Source organism: Nylanderia fulva, unplaced genomic scaffold (genome assembly GCF_048542155.1).
Source record: "Nylanderia fulva isolate GAGA-0341 unplaced genomic scaffold, ASM4854215v1 Scaffold36, whole genome shotgun sequence".
Taxonomy (NCBI): Eukaryota; Metazoa; Arthropoda; class Insecta; order Hymenoptera; family Formicidae; genus Nylanderia; species Nylanderia fulva.
The window spans coordinates 1619075-1642111 of record NW_028190433.1 but is presented as its reverse complement, the minus strand read 5'-3'; the positions used below and the strand labels follow the sequence as shown (position 1 = coordinate 1642111).

At 32.6% G+C, this 23037-nt stretch overlaps 5 protein-coding genes across 7 annotated transcripts in view; 2 read left to right on the top strand and 3 right to left on the bottom strand.

Annotated features, from left to right (window-relative positions):
* The window catches only part of LOC114934514 (uncharacterized), a 54662-nt gene extending 48712 nt beyond the window's left edge, over nucleotides 1-5950 (top strand). For 2 of the 3 annotated variants that reach the window (XM_085485296.1, XM_085485294.1), the window contains 2 exons: nucleotides 1089-1409; nucleotides 2051-5950. In XM_085485296.1, the coding sequence (XP_085341422.1) occupies nucleotides 1089-1409; nucleotides 2051-2218 (489 nt within the window). In that variant the 3' untranslated portion in view covers nucleotides 2219-5950. The remainder of the gene's footprint in view (nucleotides 1-1088; nucleotides 1410-2050) is intronic. The other variant, XM_085485295.1, reaches the window with a different exon arrangement.
* The window catches only part of LOC114934513 (midasin), a 105334-nt gene extending 90834 nt beyond the window's left edge, over nucleotides 1-14500 (bottom strand). The window contains exons 1-11 of the mRNA XM_085485289.1: nucleotides 13730-14500; nucleotides 13336-13574; nucleotides 12791-13048; nucleotides 11614-12668; nucleotides 8758-11505; nucleotides 8197-8680; nucleotides 7611-7983; nucleotides 7211-7528; nucleotides 6825-7133; nucleotides 6504-6728; nucleotides 6295-6423 (exon numbers count right to left, since the gene is read on the bottom strand). Of these exons, the coding sequence (XP_085341415.1) occupies nucleotides 6295-6423; nucleotides 6504-6728; nucleotides 6825-7133; nucleotides 7211-7528; nucleotides 7611-7983; nucleotides 8197-8680; nucleotides 8758-11505; nucleotides 11614-12668; nucleotides 12791-13048; nucleotides 13336-13574; nucleotides 13730-13801 (6210 nt within the window). The 5' untranslated portion in view covers nucleotides 13802-14500. The remainder of the gene's footprint in view (nucleotides 1-6294; nucleotides 6424-6503; nucleotides 6729-6824; nucleotides 7134-7210; nucleotides 7529-7610; nucleotides 7984-8196; nucleotides 8681-8757; nucleotides 11506-11613; nucleotides 12669-12790; nucleotides 13049-13335; nucleotides 13575-13729) is intronic.
* Nucleotides 14501-14564: 64 nt separating this feature from the next.
* On the bottom strand, nucleotides 14565-15380 carry LOC114934512 (proteasome assembly chaperone 4). Its single transcript, XM_029307162.1, has 2 exons — nucleotides 15230-15380; nucleotides 14565-15082 (listed from the first exon to the last, which is right to left on the bottom strand). The coding sequence occupies exon 2, from the start codon at nucleotides 15055-15057 to the stop codon at nucleotides 14665-14667; it is 393 nt and encodes a 130-aa protein (XP_029162995.1). The 5' UTR covers nucleotides 15058-15082; nucleotides 15230-15380; the 3' UTR covers nucleotides 14565-14664.
* Nucleotides 15381-15489: 109 nt separating this feature from the next.
* LOC114934511 (MKI67 FHA domain-interacting nucleolar phosphoprotein) lies at nucleotides 15490-17161 on the top strand. The gene is made up of 4 exons (XM_029307161.2): nucleotides 15490-15708; nucleotides 16030-16242; nucleotides 16324-16432; nucleotides 16510-17161. The coding sequence occupies exons 1-4, from the start codon at nucleotides 15607-15609 to the stop codon at nucleotides 16758-16760; spliced, it is 675 nt and encodes a 224-aa protein (XP_029162994.1). The 5' UTR covers nucleotides 15490-15606; the 3' UTR covers nucleotides 16761-17161.
* Nucleotides 16861-21075, bottom strand: btn (buttonless). Its single transcript, XM_029307160.2, has 5 exons — nucleotides 20854-21075; nucleotides 20230-20515; nucleotides 19430-19737; nucleotides 17209-17366; nucleotides 16861-17125 (listed from the first exon to the last, which is right to left on the bottom strand). The coding sequence occupies exons 2-5, from the start codon at nucleotides 20508-20510 to the stop codon at nucleotides 17039-17041; spliced, it is 834 nt and encodes a 277-aa protein (XP_029162993.1). The 5' UTR covers nucleotides 20511-20515; nucleotides 20854-21075; the 3' UTR covers nucleotides 16861-17038.
* Between the last annotated feature and the right edge of the window lie 1962 nt (nucleotides 21076-23037).

Genomic DNA, 23037 nt, shown 5'->3' with positions numbered 1-23037 from the left:
TGACAAGTGTCAAGTAGCCGCAATCACGCGATCGAAATAAATAGAAAATCTATCGGTTAATAATTAATAATTAAGTAGTGCAATAATATAAATAAACAAATATAAATCTACTTTGTCAATTCAGATGTATACGCTTTTATTCATAATTAAAACACGCGTATGCGAAATATTATGAAGTTTGTCTAATGACACCGATTTGATGTTCGCGATAAAAATAAATGCGAAAAGTTCGCGAAAAGACACGAGACACGAAAGCAAAACTTGTTCGGCCATATACGCGATTGATGGTGAATTGAATGAAGTCGATCGAGCGAATTCGCTGCTACGAGCGGGGAATTTCTTCCGTGAGAATCTTTCTGCAAGAATATAAATTTTCGAAGGAAGCGCAAGTATACGCGTCAAAAAACTCGAGACGGCATCGAGCAGCGGTTTTGCTGAAGCAGCGTCGTAGCAGATGCACGAAATAGCTGCATTTAATCTTCTCAATAGACCCCGGATTTTTGGACAAAGCAAAAACCGCGACGCGGAGTGTAATAATTTATAAATGGATTTATTTATTTATTTCCTAACTAATAATAGATGATTCCAATATTTTTCCGTACAGACACTTTCGGTGCGAAAGTAAATCATTATGTCAATAATTTTTCACGCATAAAATATATTTCTTTGTGTATTAAAAATTAAATTTCTGGCAAATTTCTTGCCAAATCGCAAGTTTCATTCATAATTTAGTATTTTACTGATTTCAAATTTTATTAATAATTATATTATCAATAAGTCTAAACTCTTTCTTGGATGCATTCTTTGCTTAGATTTTATAACGTGCTTGAAGAAAATCTCTCAAATATCTTATTGTTAGATAAAAATTCATATAATAATTAAATAATTAAATATATTTAATTCGTATTATTATAATTCCTTTTTTATATACTTCTGAATAAAATAATCCAATTACTTCTCTTTTCAATTTCCAACTACGCTGTTATCTAATTTCGCATCGGTGTAACATTTGTAGATTCCCATTTACAATTCATATCGTACTATTACCGCATCTAAATCAGCGGATTTCGCGGTTTGTTATACCGTAGGTGACTCTGCACATCGCGTATGTGCACGCCTTCGTAAACCCGGCTCTGTTTCTCGCCCTACACCGCGGGCTGCGGCAAGGCATGTTGGACGTGTGTTGCGGCTGCTGCGAGAGCGTAGCCAGATGGATCCTCGGATCCGCCGCCTCCGGTCCGCAGAATGTCATGCAAAACGTCACCCTACCACGATACGAGGCGCCGATGAATCTACCCTCGCCTCCGGATCCACCCCTAGCGTCAGGCGTCGCGCCGTCAGGACGCAATCTTACCGATGTGGCCCTCCTAAAACCACCCCTGCCACCGACTGCCAAACACTTGCTGGTGGTAGGACACTTAGTCGAATAATCCGTCGACTCTTAACGCGAAATTTGTCCCTAATGACCTTAAAGACCGGGCTTTAATGAAGAGAAGAGAATCGCCTTAATCGCTTGATAATTGATTCGTAATTACTCGAAGACTAATTTTCCTTGAAAATATTATATAAGACCCTTTTTAACACTAAATATTTTATTAATTAACAGTGTTGTGCTTAGATGATTTTTAAATTAGCTAGGTAAAGATGAAATAAAAATATGGAAATTTATCTTATAATTAGATAAAGACGATTTTGTTTTAAATTTATCTATAATAGATAAAATATAAAATTATATGCCGATTCATCTAGATATAATTTTCCAGGTAATAATTTTTAAGACTGCTTATCATAAAAGGGATATAAGAATATAAGTATGTATTCATATTTTTATTTATAATTTTTTATTGCTTACTGCTTAAGTTCTACTATTTAAGTATTTTTATGTGCTATGATTCTAAACCAAAATAATACATATTCTTATTGTCTATATAAGATAAGATAACGCCAAAGTTTCATCTAGATGATCATCTATATAATTTTATTTAAATAACAGCAAACACTGTTAATTAAACTTGTGGCGAATGCATATAAATGTATAATTATTGTATAGGACAATTCTATCGCGGTACCCGATCCCTGGAGTTTGACTTCAAGACCGAAGAGCACCTCCAGTCTTTACGAAGAGGAACTGTCCAGGAGACCGAGTCTCTTGCTGCCTCCACCTACAAAATTAAATGATCTCCAAAGTCCAACGAGTAGCGACTTGCCCAGCGATTAAACGAGCAAACCAATTATAGAAAAATTAACAACGTATTAGAGAACGTCATGACGTTAATTGGTGCTACGTGTAAAAAAAAAAAAAATAATCGCAAAAAGATGAAAATAAATTTTTCGGGAAGGCACCTTCCTTTAAGATCCTCTCCTGGAGCATTATATATATTCTCTTATATAATCAGATATTTATATTGTCGATAAAGAGAAAGAGAGCCCCAAAATCAAATGAATTATATACTAATATATATATTGCGTCACCTAAGCGTTTTCTAACGACGAACGTTAATATATTATAAATATATATATCAGCAAAGACATCACAAATATTTGCATTTACGCGATTACTCTTGAAAACGTCTGTAAAACTTTATGTTTCTATAGGTTTAACAGCAATGTTAATAGAGTCAAGATTAAACTCTATCGTAAGTTTAATTTAATTCAAATCAAATCGTAAATTGGGTTTCTACATATAGAATAATTTTCTGCGATGTCAAAGAGCGAGACATTAAGTTTTTGTGTAGTGTAAGATTTTAATCACAAAAATAATATATATCTTGAATTTAGAGAATAATCGAAGATTTGATGTATACGTTTACTTGTATTTTTATGAGATGCACAACATATTTTAGACTTAAAGATATCGACAGACTGACTTTTTTCACAAAATTCGTACTTACGTCCATGTCAATTTACACGACTTTCACGTCCGAAATTGTTAGTCAAAATAATTATTAAATATCATTGCTTTTATAAGACCTAAGAAACAACACTGTCATCTTGCTGTGTTTCAAAAGTGCGTACTACTCTATTTTTTGCAAATTCGTGGCTAGAATTATTTCCAACAATTTTTGTTGAAACAATATATTTCGCTCTCATGATGTCCCTCCAACAATCATAAAATTTAATAAAATTAAATAATAAAATTTTAAATTGTGAGCAATATAGCGTAATATTGCTACAATTATTAATTAGTTGGAAATTAAGTATTGGAAAATAAAATTTACTTTAATCTTATTATATTGGCAGTAAAGTTCAAATGTTACCATTAATTTAATATATTTAAATTTTGGGACATCTTGTATATACGTACTAAATAATAAAATTATGTTTACTTGTTATTATAAACTGTTCGTCAATTCCGTATATGATTTAAAAATTGGAATATAATTTTTCAATTAATTGCATTATGCGCGTATTATGGCATCAACTATTAACTGTAAGAAAAAATGCGACAAATTGCAAAGAGAAAATTTAATCAATCGGGCATCATCTAAATATATCTGTGATTGCTGATGAACGTCCTAGTCTTCGTCCTGTGTGGTGTCACTAATAGATTTATATAGAGAAGATATATACACATATATTATGTTTATAGATAGAAAACGCGTGATACGATATATTAGAAATGTTAGATAATTATGTATAATTTATAGTCTGCTTTTTTTCAGCTATACTTTCCATAAGAATAAAAACTGAAAATGCAGTGAGCATCTGACAAGGCAGAGAAAAACAACACGTATTAGAAGGTGTAACTAAAAGAAAAAGATATTTATAATCCCTTCCTTCACGTCTGGGTGCACTTATAAGGATCGGATGTGCAATCCTTCGTAAAGTAGCACTATCGTGTGAGCTTCTTCATCTGGGGACTCAATCTTTCTCTCGAGAACATATATTATATATATTGAATTACATATATATTTTCTATGCGAGATTTTAGAGACTGCACCCGTTGCAATCGCACGATGTATCAGCGTTTCGCTGATTTAACTGCGCATTACATCGACATTACGTAACGCTTTGTTTTATGCAAATGAGAAATAGCGACTAAGAGAAAGGAAATAGAGATATGTCGATTTTATTTATTTCTTCCGCAAATGAGAAACTAGTAATAGCCATAGCCTATCAAAAATTCTTCGCAAATATATATTTGCTATTAATCCTTTTTAGCAATTCGTAATAATTATTCTTAATGCAAATTTAATATTTAGTTTCAAAATAAGATTATGCGAAATTATTGTTTCGCTAAACTGTGAACAGAAAGCAATATATCCCCTCGCACATTCCAAATTTTTACTCATATAAAATCTTACTCTTATAAAATAATAAAAAAAAGAATATATTTCGGGATCGTCCTTCATAAGAAATTATGATATTAAAGAAACACAATATTAAAGAATAAATAAAAAATGGCAAATTTAACGAAAAAATCGAGAGAAAATGAGACGAGAGAAAAACTAAGGCTTATCAAAATTCAGTTACTTGAACCTAAAGCTGACCAAAATTCGAGCAAATAATTTGAATATTTATCAGGTAATTTTTGAAAGCACACAAATACATTTTTTCATACAAGTTAAAAAAAATTTTTAATTATGAGGATTAAAAATAACGAGATGTTGTGTGAGAAATTATGAAAATTCATATCGCTATATCGTTATTGTACTAAATCACAGTTAGCAAATTCGTGATCATTATTTAAATTAAAATAAATTATTTCAATCATAAAAAAGATATATATATCTGAAGAGTAAAATTCAAACATAAAATTTGGTAACAGACATTTTTCTCAATGTCTCTTTATATTATTTATAAGTTCGATCAAATGAATCAAAATTGTCACAATTTCTTTTAAAATTACCAAAAAAATATGCAAATTATTGACTTCATTAAAATATACATATATTATGTATATGTATATTAAAAATATATTAAAAGTGTTATAGTATAGAATATTTCTTATTGTATAGCAAAAAAGCATATCAATGTAGCGTCACATATTTGAAAATGAGCATGCAACGTAATGTTATGTGACGAGTGTTGATGTTCAGTAAAATTACGTGAGATTAACTCTTCACTCAATCCTATCTTTCTTTATTTGCCGCAAATGGTGTTAAAAGCGGCGTATGAAAGATACTGCTTAAATACAAGTCAATTAACTACCATAACTACCACATTTTCTTCCTAGGTATATCACATGTAATAAATGTCCAATGTAAATTAATGTAAAGTACGCGTAAGAGAAAATGTCAGAATGAGACCGAAATTTTTTATTGTAATTTTATATATGCACAACATCGAGAGAACGAAAATGGCCTATATCCATTAATAGTAATTGTAAAAATAACAGAGAAAAAAATATTTAAATGTATAAAAAATATACGAAAAAATGCGAAAATATACGAAAAAATATCTGAATCGAAAATTTCAATACTGTTGCAATTCGTTTGATACACTGTACATTTTTGCAATAGTGTTATTGTTAGTTCATACATATATTCTATGGTTATTATTTTTTTTTTTTAACAAATTGAATGTAAAATTTAGAATCATCTGGAGTCTGGAATTTGAAATTTATCGAAAAATCGTATACACCAGCGTATAGAAGTGTATGTATTTAAAATTTTAGCACAATTATTTTAGAATTATATTTATTTAATTCAACCTATTTATTTTCATTATCTTTTAATAACTTGGAATTGCTATTAAAATTTATTTTCGTGAAATCGTGCTTGAAAGTTAAAGCACTGGAGCGAATTATTCTAAATAATCCGTCAGGGGAAAGTATTATTAAGAATATTTCTAAGCGAATAGCGTCTGCGAATAAATTGGTAGCAAAATATGCGACACTATATATAAGTTATATAATTTATAAATCATAAATCCTTGTCAGAAAGAGGAAAAGAGAAAAATGCATATATTTAAATGTATGTAAAATCCTGCTCACATATTGAAATAAAGGTCTGTGTAATATATGAATGTAAATACGTTGTTCATCTTCCTATCCAAAGCGACAATATAATGCGTTTAAAATATAACGAAAGATACAATATGTTTAATTTAATTTTATACTTACATAATTAATTATTTAACAAAATATTAATCATTTTTCTTTCTAAGAAAAAATCTTTTAAAACATTACAACAATTATTATAAAAAAATCTTGTTTTCTTCAGAAATAAAAGTAAAAATTTTTTACATTTGAAATAAATCAGAAACTTCATAACTTGATTCAATTATCTTTCGAAAGACTATAAACGCATTGTCAGGAAAATATTTAATTAGCTATCTCACGTCGTCACTTACCTGTTCGAAGCCACCTAATATCTCAGTCGTGTCCATCGCAGAGTTCACAGCTATGGATTTCAGCTTCTGACCCGTCAAAGCAGCAAGTAGACGAACCACGTTGCTCTTCCCGCAACCGGAAGGACCAACCTGTAACATTAAGTTTAAAATATGATTAATTAACAAAAGATGAAAAATTCTAATAAAAGATATATAATAAATAAACATACAAGTATAGACATCCAATTCATCTTAACGCATTGCATGAGACTCTTTAATGTCGTTCTCTGATCTCTGAGCACTAACAAATTACAGTCTTCGTCTGCGCAACAATTTTCCCGCCTTAGCGTCACATCGCCGATGAACAGTTTATCTGCTGTGATGTGCATCGGTAACTGATTAGGTGGGAGCGGATATTTTTCGGGCGAGAACATTTCTTGATATATATGATAGATCTGCAAAACAAATTCATAATATAAAAAATATTACATAATGCTAAAAATGAATGATTTCACGATATTTTAATTCGTGATATTTATCGATAGGCTCACCTTTTGCCGATCTTCATTAGTCCTCATTCTATTAACATAAATAAGCTCCACACTATCACCCGGATTAAAATATCGTTTATTGCCACGATATTTATTAGAAGCAGCCTTGATAGTCGTCTCGCACCATCGAGTGATATCTCGTAGATTCATTTCCCATGGAGACCCGGCATGTCCCCACACAACGCCAATTTCCGACACTAATTTACTATTGAACTGTACCATGTCATTGATCAAGTCCACAGGAAGTTGTGGAAATTGCACACCGAGTATAAATTTCAAATCGTCTTCCATTAACATCTCTATAGAAACCTGCAAAAAAAATAATATTAAAATATAAAAGTTACAGTTTGATAGTATTATATTAAACTCTGTAAATGTAATAGTACCTGGGTAAATCTATTTAAGAAGGATTTTGGTAATCCTCGTCTGGCTCCACCCTGCCGTAAGGGATTTTGACAGCCAAATAATCTTGTGCCAGGCTTAACCAAGAATGTTTTTCCTAGTTCGGGGATGTATATTTCTCCTCTGTGATCAAAGCAGGCGTTGAGGCCTTCCAGAACCGATTGCGAGGCTAGATTTAATTCATCGAGCAAGATCCAATATCCGGCCCGCAAGGCTCGCAAAAACGGCCCATCCCGCCATGCAAATTCACCGCCTTTTCCACCTTCTACAGGAAGATCGGCGCCAAACAAATCGGATACGTCCTGTAGAAAATGTTATTTATATTAATTTTTACAATATATATTACTTTGATGAAACTCGTGTCTCGCTGTTTATAACACGTACCGTTTGGTCGCTTAAATTGATTCTAAGCAAAGTCTGTCCTGCGGCTTTGGCAAGTGCGGAAACTAGACTGGTTTTTCCTACACCTGGACTTCCTTCCAGCAGAATCGGTTTGCTCAATTGCAATGCTCTTAACAGCTTCAACGTATTCAGCTTCGTAGCGGGAGTTGTAAATGTGAAAACGTGATTTTCAGGAAAGATGTGCGGTCCTTTCTTTATATAAAACGGTGATATGCCAAATACGTCTGAAGCATCCATAACGGCTTTCTCGTTTATCCGAGAAGTTTCCATATTAAGATCAGATTTTATTGTATTTTCCACTTCTGAGCTAATAAATCGGAGAGCTGCCTCTGCAAAATCCCTCAATTTGCCGATGCTAAAAATAAATAATAGTGAATCGTTAGACATTAAATTCTTTGTTGTATTAACAAATGAAAAACGTGATATAAGAACTTGTATTTCTATTTAATTTAAAATGAATAATTAATTTGTAATATTTAACAAATATAGCTTATCAAATTTAATTTATTTAAAATTTTTTATTTCAATTTTTATATAAATTGATATTACTTGCTAATATAATATTCACCTTTCCGAGCCTGTGCAGCCAGATCCGAGGCTATCAATGTACGTGAGACAAGCACCGTGATAATACGCTTCTCCGACTGATAGTTTCGACACGAGTGTGTCGCACTGGGTGCACGTGTTAATAAAATCGACCCAAGTGAGCACATCTCGTATGGTCACGGTGAGCTTCTTGCCCACTTCGGTCATGTGCAACCATTCGGTGAATCTCAATATCGCGATGGCGACGGACTCCCTCGTCGACTGCGAGTCAATGCGAAGATTGTGCGCTATTATGTCGCGCCAATCGTTCCTCGCCATACATCCTTCGCACCATACCTCGGTGAAACGATTCCGCAAGGCCGGCGAGAGTTCCTTCTTACCGTAATCGCCGCCAGGATTCATCGTGCCGATAAATACAAACTTCTCATCAGCGACAATCACTGCGTTTTCTTCACCACATGATGACTCGATTCCTCTCTCGGTCAACAGAAGACTACGTTCCGGTTCTGTAACATAGAAAATTAATAAGTAAAAAAAACAATTGATTTCTACATATTTTGTTATATTCACGACTTGTACTCACCCAACAATGAATTTAATCTCTCCAGAACGCTGTCGTCAGCCAAGGAGATCTCATCGGCTAAAAACAGATCGCCATGACGCATCGCATTTATCAGAGAACCGTCCACCCACTCGAAGAGCCTCTGATCACCCTCGGCTCGCTCTCGAACCGGTCGCAGATTTCCCAGGAAATCGGACGATTCGGTGTGCATATGACAATTAACGTTGCGCATGGTTTGATTGTTGATAGCGGCGATCAGCTGGCAGATTGTAGTTTTGCCTCCACCGGTTTCCCCGACCAGCAACACCGGTTCCTTGAACTGGCAGGATTTCTTCACCAACACCGCCATTCTACGCATATGATAAGTCCACACGATGTGATCAAAGCCTGAGATCTTGTTGTTCAAGATCTCCTCTAAAATCCGTCTCGTCACAGGCGAGGTCTTGTCGTTCAACGTAAACAGGCTCTCAGGATCCACGTCTCTCTTCAGATGCTTCTTTATTACTTGCCTTATCTGGTCTGCCTCTTCCGCTCGACGGACTTTAGCCGCGAGAACGAGGTAGCCCTCGTCCGCCATATGTTGACTCCAATCGTAAAACTTGTTGCCTACCTCGGGTGCTAATCTATACCTCTCGCCCCAACGAAACAGATCTCGCAAAGTTATAAATCCCTTCTTACCGGCAAAAGCCGCTGTACTCTTACGCCTTATTTGAAGATCCGTCATTACATTAATTACTTGTTTGCAATACGATTCGGGCATGTTGCATCTCTTGCCGAGTATCGTCTGTAATTCATTCGGCGGAATCTCATCGAAGTGCAATTCTACGAATCGATTTCTGAACGCTCGGGATAGGACTTTTCGACCGCCGTAAAGACCAGGAGGATTTTGCGTCGCAAATAACATAAAATGTTTGTGCGCTTTCACGACTTGCTGCGTCTCGGGTATGAAGAGCTCTCTGTTGTCGTCGAGGACCCGATTCAAAGCTTCCAGCACGTCGCTTGGAGCTAAATTTAATTCGTCCAAGATAATCCAGTATCCTTTACGCATCGCGTCAACTAAGATACCTTCTTTGAACACCAACTTGCCAGTTTCGTCCGCCATGTAACTTCCGACGTATTCCTCTAAATCTGTATGCTCATGATTATTTATTCGGACACAGACGTGTCCGGTGGTCTTCGCCAGATAAGTGATCAAACTGGTCTTTCCTACTGATGTGTCACCTTGTAATAAAACTGGGATTTTTCCGATCGAGACCACTCTTACCAGGTCTCTCAAATTTCTTCTGATGGAATCGGTCAATATGTAATTGCTAGGTACCTCGGGCGTTAAACTTCCTTGAAGAACCCAATATCCTTCGATGCACACATACTCCTCGCCCGAATTGCATTTCGGTTTCGGTATAGGATTGCCAAGGAAGGCTTTGACATTTTGATCACGCAAAATAGCTCTCGTGATCATTTCCTGTACAATTGGATACGAGTTGTAATCCAGCTGCGTCAGGAAACTCAAAGAAAAGGCTTCGTACATAGATCTGTGGAAATTGCCGCAGGGATTCGACGCAGAAATATATAACGCGCGACAAAGTGTTCTAAGACTGTAATGTGGTTTGTGCGCCGTCCCGTCGAACAACGTGTTCGTAGCTTCTTTTCTCACATTCAAATAGAATTTCACGATGGCTTCGTGTACCTTCACAGGCAGATGTAAAGTTTCCAAATAAGAATTCACCAGCAGCCGAAGATCCGGTAGCGCAGTTAACTCGTCGACGTAGAATTCGGTGAATCTGTTCCTCAAACCGACTGGTAGATCTCTCTTGCCGACGTCTGTGGCCGGATTCATGCAGGCAAATATTGTGAAGTCAGGATGTCTAGTCACAGGCTCGCCATCGTGCTCGTGCAACGATAGCGATTCCGAAGAACTCTCCAGTAAACCGGAAAGACACTCCAGCGTCTCCGCGCTCGCCAGATTAATCTCGTCTAAGAGAACCCAATCGCCATTCCGTAAAGCCTTGATCAAACTCCCTTCCATAAAAGAGAACGCATAGTGACTCTTCACTTGAGTTTTGAGTTTATTAAGTTTGTCCCGTATTTTCTTCCATTTCTTCAGCATATCTAGATGATTGAGTAGTCTGGAATGTCCTTTCTCGTCTTGTTTAAGCTTAAATTCTTCCAGTAACTTTTGCAATCTATCTTTCTGTGTCCTCACAGCGGCGAGTGTACTTCGAAACATTTTAGCAAGAAGGTCATCCCATCTATGCTGGTCGTGACACAAAGTTATGCTATCCAAGTACTGTTTGTTCGGTTCTATCGCAAAATAAATATAAAACAGTTCCTCAAATTCTTTAAGAATAGGTGAAATCAGAAACTTTAAATCAACCGGTTTGTAACCGCCTAATAAATCGACGCTCTCACTTTGTTGGTTCATATTTATAACTGTCAATTTATGATTAGTGCTTCTCGCCAAATACTGTATTGCACTCGTTTTTCCAGTACCTGTCTCGCCGACTAGCAATACAGGTTCCTTTTGCATGATACAGCTGGCTATGCGTTCCAATAAACATGCGGAAATTCTTGTAAATGAAAAATTGGTATTTTCTACATACGTTCTACGAGCGAACTGTGTTTCCTTGCAAAGCAATTGCGCTCTACCCGCTGTCAGAACATTGGAACGCAAATCTATGGAAGGCTTGTGTAAACTGCAGAAGTATTCCGCTTTAGTTTCTATAATGCCGAGTTTGGAAGCTACCAATTTAGCCAAGTTTAACCGTTGATCTGCAAAAAGATTGTGATAATTAAAATAATACAATTAAAATTCTTTTAAATAAAATTTAATGTCACACTGTAAAAAAAGATAGTAAGAAAATAAAAATAAAAACATACTTGGATTAGGCACCGAATAGCAAAAGACGTCCAAAGCATCTTGATATATTTTTAATGAAGAATTTGGCGATGAAACGTCGAAATCGACGATAGCTCTGGAACACCATTTTATCAAATCTCTTGTCGACGTTTGTCGTCCAATCTTCAGTGATGCTATAGCATTACTCGCGTCATTTTCACTATCGTGATGCCCTACAGAAAACAATAAGAACACGTCTACTATTCTAGTAGCGATAGTACTTAGTACTGGAAATAGCGTTTTGACTACAGTTACTAATTCGTTCTTGGATAGAGGCTCCACGTTTAAACACAACCAATGTTTCTGCAATAAACTCAAAGATCCTGTGACATGCTTTTGAATGCCTGTAGCAGATGTCATCAATCGCCGAGTGACAAACAATTGAAATTTACTATTGGCATAAACAGTATCGCGATAGCCGGGTACACACAGTATTCCTGTTTCCATCAAATTGCTTAAAACACTGATTACATCCAGAGCAGCGCTGTCTACATCTTCTAGTAGCAACCATTTGCCGGCGATAACTGCTTGTGTGAGGACGCCCGGTTGCCAAATAAATTCGCCGGGCACATTGGTACACTTGTACATTCCCAGTAGCATCTTCGAATCAGTCTGATCCCCTAGTTGTATCTTGACGAAATTCAAAGTGTCGTGTCCGGTGACTTTGGCTAAATATTCTACCAAAGCTGTCTTACCACAGCCTACTGGTCCTTGCAAGCAAATACATTTCCTGGAGCCAATGGCCATTGCCAGACTTTGCAGATTTTTCGTCGTGGACGAAACTGGAACTAACTTATTGAAGTCTTGATTCTTCTGAAGAGTAGGTAACAAAATGCCACTGACAGATATGATAGACGAGCTATTTTTTACTATATCTTCCATCGATTCCAAATTCGCACAAGCAGTACTGATGTTTGTTCTTTTGTCTTCATAATCAGTCAAAAATTTTTCAAAGTTTGAAATAAATGTTTGCGCACATAATAATCTTGTTGATTCAGACATGTTTAACACTATTGCTATGCATTTTAAGGCAGCCCTAAAATGAAATAAGCAAATCATTTTTTTTTCGAAAGCAATTAAGAAAAATAATTAAGTTTCTTGATATTTATATTTAGTTAAAAAAAAATTAAAATTATAAATTTATTGCAATGTACCTACCACTTTACTCTATCATCTGCATTTGTCAAATATGTATAAAATTTGGACCAATTCCATTTATGTTTAAAATGGCTGACAGCAGACTGCAAAATGTTATAACACGCAATAACAATATCATATTCAGATACTGTGGATACATTATACGATAATTTCTTTGTATTTCGTCTTTTTGCAGGTGTAACAGTTTCAAGAGACGAATTTTCTGTGTTATAAAATTCAAATGGTGCTGGATTAACATCAAAATATTGTAAAACAAATCTGAAAGAATAAAACAATATAATTTTATAATATATACAATTGTGCAAATTTTAATATTATATAAATATATACAAAAATTTAATGATTTTTAAAATTTGTTTTTAGTAAAAAATATCAGAAGTCAATTACTTGTCAATCTTGTATAAATAAAATATATAAGTTCATAAAATGTTATAAATTATATTTCTTATTATTAAACGTTGTTGTTTTATGAAACATATTTTTTCTAAGAAATTTATTGTACACAATGCATAAAATAAGCATATATTACTACGACAAGTACATACGTTTTTAGTAAATCTTGATTAACTAGAAGCAGTTTTCCTAGTATGACGCAGTTCAATCTATGAATAATATCCTTGTCAATTAGTGCAGTTAATTGTATGTCGTCTCCAGGTATCGCCATTGAAACGAGTGCCGGTAATAATTCTGGAAAACAGTCAGCAACATCTTCTGTGCACTCCGGCTGCATTATAAATTCGCATAATATTTCTAAAATTCTGTCAGACTCGATTTGATGAATTTCCTAAAAAAATAAACAAGGAATTGAATTCGTATCCATTAATTTGACATATATATATAATTCATTGACAAAACCAAGATTAATAAATATTAATAATTTGAAGAAGAGAAACACATGTGAGGATTAGAAGTAATATTTTGAAGGAAAAAAATATTTACCTCAGGAGGAAAGAATCTTTGTTTATATTTCTCATTTCTCTCGCAGAAATTTGACAATTTCTCAATTAACATTGTGTACAATTATATATGAAAAGCGATTATTTGACAATCACAGAACACGTGAGAGCCATCACACAATTGCAGGTTATGGTGTAATAATTACAATCGAGAAACCACGTGTTTCATTCGATGTAACAATGTTTTCAGAACAGTTCGTAGCATATCTGTGCTCTTCTTGTTCTGATTAGTCAATCAAATTTGAAGCATTTATAAAATATAATCCTATAAAAAAAAAAGATAAATTTACATATTTAGATTTACGTACATGATATTAATTATTCATCATTATTCAAAAAGTATGAAATAATGACAAAAAATAGTAAAGAAATAAATAGCAATTGATTCCATAACTTGTATATAATAGCTTTTTATTCGATATGTATATTTATCATTATTAAGCTTATTATATACAGCTTTTTATTTGATATATATTTATATTATTAAGATTAAAAGACGTAACTAAATAATATATATGCAATTAAGAAACAAGTAATTTTAAATAAATTGAGTTTTAATCTGATGCTTTTACATTTATGCAATCTTTCACATAGGCTTTAAAACTACATTAACCCAAGAAAAAACTTTTTTTGTTTCTATTTTTCATTACATAATATTATTTCATAATATTATTACATAATATTATATATTTTTCATTACATAATAATATTATTAACTTAATAATGAATAAATTATCATCTCTATTACCGAATCATATTTTTAGTTTATAAAATTTTGTAATATATTAGATATAATTTAATTAAAAGATTTATTAATATAATATTCCATATATGTATATATTTTGTTATACCTTTTTTGTTATACACAGTAAAAAGTATTAAGTACGTACAAAAAGTTGTTGAATAAGAAATTATCTGCTAATGCTCAAAGCTCAATAAATCATTATGCATCTTAAATTCCTCTTGTACTCTCTTTTCAATCCCTAGCAATAACATATTGTCCGCTGTTACATTAAAACTAACATACACCGGCTTTCCAAGCTTTATGCTGAATCTCCTAGCTATATTTGTAGACGTAGCATCCGCTACAGCACCCATAATTTTGGTTGCAATAGGCTGCGTTTTACAATTCGATGTAAATGAAAAGGACAGATCATCCATGGTGGAATTAGCAGAATCTCCTATCCATAGATACAGAGAATCTTCCATCTTTATAATTTCACATTTAATAGTAACGTCACCCACTTTGGCAACAAAGTTGTGAAATTTGATGCTGCATTGGAGTAATTCTTGCTCTGTTGGGTTCGCCATTTTTTATTATAATCTACCTATTTATCTGTGAATCAAATTTTATATGCCAGGTTAATTCATATATAATTAATATATAAGTCAGGTAATTAATATATAAAATAATTACAAGAACTAAAATATAATCTAACAGAACATAAGTAATTTTACTAGATAAAATAATCTGATTAATTACCTCGCATTTTAAGTAATTCAGGCAGTTTGAATGGCTTCAAAATATCAAATTATTAATAAGTAAATGAAATTTGTGTTTAAACTGTAAACATTTCTACTTCAAGCGTAGTCATCTTCAGCAGTCTTCAGGCTCCTAAACACTGGGTTCAGAAACACATTATTAAGTAACAATTACTCATGATTGGATACATATTTATTTGTCCACCAATCAGATTCGTCCTCCAAAAATTCATTCTGCGTGCTTTTCTGGACGCAGTCAAAAAATATATGCGCAGTCCTTTTTCTATAACCTGTATCTGCATTCGCATGTGACTCAAAAAATAATCCGTGTATTATTGTTTACATCTGAATAATAAGGTGCTAAAATTGGTTTCCAAGATGGATCTTGAAACAAATAAGAAAGATGCGGTGCGAAAACCATCGAAGCCAAAAATTGGCAATCTTGAAAGAGCTAGCAAAATTGTGCAAAAAATTTTGAAGGTTAGTTGTAATCTCTGCTAGAAAATTCAGAATGTTTTATTTCATTTTTTTGGGTTTTTTGAAATTATTTCATCGTATTTTTGTAGCTTGTTAATTTATTTAATTAATTTATATTACTTCACTATTATTGATATTTTATAATTTATCAAGTACTGATAATTATTTGTTATTGTAGCATTTACTGTTTTAATAATAATTTAAGAGTTTAACAAGGCTCTGTCTTAATAATAATTATTTTAATAAAACTTTAACAAAAATTTAAATGATTGAATGTTAAATGAATATTTGTTACATTTATCAATATGATTTTTCTTTTTCCAGAAAAAGAAAACAGAAGCTAAAGCTGCCAAGAAAGAGAAAACAAAGTTAATAAAACGTAAATCTAATCAATTGAAAAACCGAGTGCACAAACCGAAACGTAAAGGTATAGTTTATGTAGGACACATACCTCATGGATTTTATGAAGAACAAATGAAAAAATATTTTAAACAGATTGGGAAAGTAACACGAGTACGAGTGGTACGATCTAGAAGAGTACGTACAAATCTAAATGAGTTGTAAATATATTTTATGAGTGCAATATGTTATGTAAACTTTTAAAAATTTTCTTCACAGACTGGGAAAAGTCGTGGATATGGTTATGTAGAATTTCTTAATCCAGACATTGCTCAAGTTGCAGCAGAGACTATGAACAATTATCTCATGTGTAACCGATTATTGAAAAGTACTGCTTAAATTTAAAAATTGGATATTAATGCATTAATTTTTCTTGTCTATTTATATAACATGTGTGTCTTTTAGCTACATATATTTCACCTGAGAAGCAACATCTTGGATTTTTCTCGGGAAAAAATTGGTCAGAAGCTAAATATCCTAAATTGAGAAGCAGGAGAAGGGCATTGCTACGTAAAAACCGTAACGAAAAAACCGAAGATTACAAAAAATACGTTAAAAAATCGCTCAATAAACTCTCTATGTTAGAAAGTAAACTTCAAGATAAAGGAATTAGTATAAAATTTCAACCTGTTGATGTGCCGAACACGGAAACGTAAAAACAATAAAGGTATTAACTTTATTTCATTCTTTTAAAGTGTGTAGAGTCTATTAAATTTTTTTTATAAATATGTATGGTTGAATTTTTGAAAAAACAAAATTTGTGAAAATTTGTGAAAAAACAAAAATTTATATACGATAAAATATGAGCCTCTACAAGTAACAATAGACATTACATAAATTTCTAATACTTCTGGAAATGATATTTGTGTAAATCGTTATGTACAATTACATCTAAATATTGTATACTAGTTGATTGATATATTCGAAAAATATATCACGATTTGGTTGCTTCCTGTACGTTCATCGTACTTCCTTTCGTCCGTTTCCATTTCATACGCCTATTCTGAAACCACACTTTTACCTATAAAAATATGACCAAATGATAAATGGATACATATATAGGAATTTTCTATTTTGTTTATTTAAATTCTCTTCATAGTATACCTGACGTTCTGTCAAATCCAGCGCTACAGCAATCTCGTAACGACGTAAACGTGTCAAATAATTACTGTGCGCAAACTCGCATTCGAGATGTCGAACCTGTTGCTTCGTAAACGCGGTTCTCTCCTTCCGCGGTTTCTCGCTTGTCTTCTTTGTCGTTTCTGTAATCAGAATGATGTGTTCTGAACTCTAGAACTATTGAAAACAAACCCAGGACTCAATTATTTATGATCTTTCATGAAATAATATGTTAGCTTCACACGCATCAGAATGAACGTAGAATTATAAGGTATTATCAGAACTCGCATATTTTTAAACTAAATTTTTTTAGGTATATCGTTTCTAGCATTAATTTTAGTTAGCAAAATTTTTTATATCTTTTCTGTAATACTTTTATCATAAACTGCAATATATCAATAATTTCAAATGTCTATATATATATAGACATTTAAAATTATTGATATATTGCAGAGTTTGTGTTATGATAAAAGTATTACAGAAAAGATATAAAAAATTTCTATTTTTCATATATATATATATATATATATATATATATATGAAAAATAATAATTTTGAGTTGAAGTTATAGAGATCGAATTAATAATATAAATTATATCACATATAATAATATAAAATTCTTATTAGCTATCGAGATATAAGTATTTAATTTTTAGGATATCAAAAACATGCATGGAGAGAAAGATGCACAATACGTTGTAATCAGAAAAGAAGACAAACTTATGTTTATTCTATAAAGTATTCTGTTTATAAATAATTCCGATTCAGACGCGATTCCTCTCTCTCTGGTCCAGTTTTCTCCTGGACATAACGCGTTCATCATCCGGGTCGATCTCGCCGCATCGTCCTCTTGCCGCGCAATTTTCCGCGGCAAGATTTCGCGGCAGCGGCGACTTTTTGTCGCCGGCGAGATGAAAATAGCCGCGTGCACGATGCGTCAGTGCGCGGGTTACACCCGCTCGCAGCTTGCAAAACCCGCTTTTGCTGGAGAAGCGCAGCTTCCACCGCACACGACACACACGTGGCCACCGAGAAATATAGAGAGAGGCTGTGGAAGAGGTCTCTCTTTTTCTCGAGACCCTTAACTTTGCTTCCGTGCCGCTATCTCGGCTCTAATTGCTAGCTGACGTCAATCGCAAGATCTCTCGTATAATCCACGACCGGCATCGATGGTCTATCGGACCAGTTACGAAAGTAAAACGAAATACATATTAGACGAGGACGTTAAAGTCATCTTTGCTAGTTGTATTTCGATGCAAACTCAATGATTTTTGGTAAACTTTTTAACGTACAAATTAAAGTTTTTTTTCGATATTTAATTGCCATATATAGTGATTTTTAAAACAAGTAAAAAAAATATTGTTTCGCGCGCAGAGTTTAGTTTTCATACATAATTAATTCCAATTTATATTTAAAATAAAGAAGCAAACTTGCAAATTTAATTAAAATTACATTTCCTAATTATAGCACTTAGACATGATTTAAATTTGTATCGTGATTTTTTTTTCTTAATTGAATATTTAATATTTAATAATGTTAATTTAAAATGTGTGTGGGTTTAATAATATGAAAAAAGATATATGTTTGACTTTTTTTAAGTTTTGATTGAGAGGTGTGATTTCTTATGCTTATGTTCTATTTAATTCAGTAATGTCAGAAACCGATAAATATTTCTCAAATTAAGAAGATTTATTTACTGTTTATTAAATCAAGCAGTGGTGAGAGACAGAAATTAAAAAGACATTTTAAAGTCAGTATAATAGGAAGAGACACAACACAACGTTATTACGCAAGACGTACACTAGCTCGAGATACATTAAACTTTTGATAAATATTTAGATTGCACTGGGCCTGTTATGGCCGCATTGGCGACACTAAAGACATAAATCTTCCAATTGTATTGTCAACGATTTACATCGGAAATCCGTTGAAGCTACATGATCCGAAATGTTTCATATTAATTTATCACACACAGCTGGTGCACAACATTATTAGAATTTCTGTGTAAATTACGATTTAAATAATTGCGTTAAAATTAATTAGAAATTGCATAAGAATTTTTTCCAAATATAATCAATTTTTGAATAATCGATATTTTTTTTAACTTCTAAAATACAATTTAAAAAAAATCCTGATGCTATAAAGACATAATGTAGAATATGTATAATAGATATAATTAGAATTGGATAACACATTGTATTTTTACCTTGTTTTCGCTGCGGAAGTGTATTTTCTCCGAAGAATGAATTCGCATAATTTTCATTTTGTTGTGAATCTTGCCAAAATTGATACTTATTCTTATCTTCATAATTTACAGTCATATTCTGTAAATGAGGCATTTCCCAAGTGCGAAAAGTCGTTTCTGTATTTGTCATCACACGCCGTGAATGTGATTGGTCTTGATTTTCATATAATAAATCTTTAGATTCATTCGAAGATTTAACACTTTCCTTTTTATTCGATGGATCAATCATCGTATGATCTGCAGCATCTTGCTGAAAATATTGCTCCCACCTTCAACATATAATTAATACATTATTATAATGAAGTACATAATTATATAAGATGTACATCATATTAGTAATCGCATAATATTATAGTGCTCTTTATTTTAAATGTGTGATAAGTTACAATAACAATAATTTCGAAAATGTTCTTATAACAATTTAATATAAATTGAAATTACATTAATTTGAGTAAAATATGATTTTAAAAATTTCACACGAACAACGTTTATTTTTTACAAAAGCGGAGATAATTTTGGAACGAATATTCTTTAGAATTTAGAATACAAAATATATAATAAAATGTTCATAAACGTAGTAATAATATTAATATATACTATTGTTATAAAATAATACTAAAAAATGTGTCTTTTTAAAATATTGTTTTATTTAAACAAAATAAGAAATAAAAAACTCAAATATTGATAAAAATTGAACAATATTATTTCATTGATCAATATTTACATCTCTCAATTTTTTTACGCAAAATATAGAGCTTTACCTGTAAGTGCGATAATTTTGATTGGTGTCGGTGCTTTGAAGTAAATTTGCGATATATGATGAAGAATGTAGATTTCGAGCGATTTCGTCAGTTGCAACATCGAATCCGTTGCAGGGATTATTCCAGGACCACTTTTGACACCAAGGTGTCATCTCGCAATCTGTTGTTGCTGATCTTGCGTTCTGTCCTTCCAAGTGAAGACACGGTGTCGGAGGTGTCGGTGGTAATTCAAAATTGTATGTTTGACGACTGTTTGCAATTGTGTTTTTTGACCACGACATCACGACTAACAATGAGATAAATAATAATTTCGACAACTTTTCAGCACGCATATGTACATGCAATTTACGTACATATACACAAGATTTCTTTGCAAATCAATTTTTATATATTAGCATATATTTATTTAATTCTTTTTTTAAAATAATTATTGCCATATTTTCTATCCCGTTTTTTACTTATTTCTATTTCTATTTACTTCTACATATAATTTTATATTTAAAAAAAGAGAGAGAAGAAGCACTAATTATTTATATCTAATTGAAAAATAAATTTCTCGTTCGGACATTATAAAGAAATTTTAAAAACTTTATTTTTAATAATATTGATTTTCTATCTTCTTACTTTTTATTCTCTTTTGCCTCTATTTTTTCCCAGTAAAGTCACATCAAATTTCGAAGATGTGTCAAAAACTATTTTATGTGTTTAATATTAAATGTAACAATTGGGAGACACCGTATTTAATTAATCGTTTAAGAACCGTATTTAATTAATCGTTTAAGAAAGTCACAGACGAGCACAATTCCACTACAGGATCACTCCGCGCGCGGCTCGGTGCGAATTGCGTTAACGCCTACTCAGAAATGTCAAACGAGCACATGTGACAGCGTCGTCCTAAGACTCGTGGTAGCATTATGTAGAAGTAGTAGGAGTAGGGTCATGGAAGCTCCAGAATCTTCTTCCATACTTACTTTCGGCTTTTTGGCCAATCTTAAATCCCGAATCTTGAATCGTTTCTCGTAGCCAAAGTGACTAATCAGCGTTCGCTAAAAAATTCAATTTGTGACTTGCAAAGGCGGTCTCCTCGAGTTTTTTACTTTATACCGTATGCCATTTGCTGAAAATCAAGAGACTTTTAAAGGACGCACTCATAGAAGTAATGCTTTTATTTGCTAAATTTTTAATAATAAATTTTTATATTTTTAGGATTTTAAATAAAATCAGAATACATTAAAAATAATTAAGGATTTTCTGGATGCTTAAAATATAATATCTGTAAAAATTTACATAGATTGTTAAATATACATTTAAATATAAATGTTTTTCATAAAGTTATAAGTATAGTTTAATCTCTTACAATATCAAACTAAAAATTAAAATTTAGATTTTTCTTATTATTTGCCTATTGATTTACTTACAATTAGTCGTATTTTTTTAATAGTAATGTAAAAAACATATAGTAATGTAAAATAAATTTAATGAGTACATACAATATCAAAAATTATTTAAATACTATTAACTACAATACGGGCGTGAATTAATTAACTTGTATTTTCCAGACTAGAGATAAAACATACTTTTCGCTAATGTATAAAACATTGAAATACGAAATAATTTTGTTATATGAATTTTTTAAATTGATACACGAAGAAATTAAACAACTATTTACGGATTTTTAATCGAATAATTATATTTAATGTTAAACATAAGTTGAAATAAAGCATTTGAGAAAATTGGAACACAAGTATTTATGCACAATTTTACTAACAACAAAATCGAAAGAAGACGTGGAAAAGAGAAGCTGTATTTTTGTCGAGCCGATTCATTCACGAATATTTCATTGAGGATGGCTATCATTCCATCAATGAAGAGCATAAGTCAATCTCGGAGTGGAGGAAGAGGAAGAAAGAGTCACCTAAGAAAATACGGAGGTGTGGAGGGCGAGAACGAGAGTGCAAGTCGGACTCCGACGCAGCATTTTGAGGGGTCGACCTCTTCTGAAGGGTCACGCGTCTCCATTAGTCATCGGCATTGTTTGGCTTCCTTTTTCAGGATGGTGGGTCACACGCGTGCCGAAAGAGACGTGGCAAAAGACCTATACCACCTCGTCAAGCACTCAGCTCTTGACACAGGAAGCGGGATTCCCTGAAACGAGATACTTCTGACTGCCTAGTGGTGCCAAGCAGTCTCGGTGAACGGAAACGCCGTCCGAACCCGCGTTTTCCGCGTTTCACGCCTGTCAACTATTTTTTTTCAGCATCCTTTGTATATACTCAATAAATACTAGGAAAATCCATGAAAACAGTCAGATCTTCAAAATTAATAAAAATTATTTAAATACCATTATTATTAACTATAATACGCGCATGAGTTAATTAATTTTTGCTAATGTATAAAATATTGAAATATGAAATAATTTGGTTACATGAATTTTCGAAATCGATACACGAGGAAGTCAGACAACTTACGGATTTTCGGCAGATCCGGCCAAGATCGCGACAAGTATTTATTGTGGGATTTTATTTATTTTTTTTTACCTGAGATTGTACAAAACTTGTTTTCACAAAAAAGGCTTGAAGTTTGATTGAAATAGAATATTCTTTTTCCCACGAATTTTATTTTTCATGACTGATATTTAAATCGAGTAATATTTTAAATTCAAGCTTTTTTTTCGTAAAGTCAAGTTTCGTGCAATATCATGTGAAAAAAAGCGAAATCCCACAATGAATACTTGTGGTGATCTCGGTCGGACCTTCTGTCGAATATAAATCTGTGAGTAGAAATCTGGCTTTCTCATTAACAGCCAAA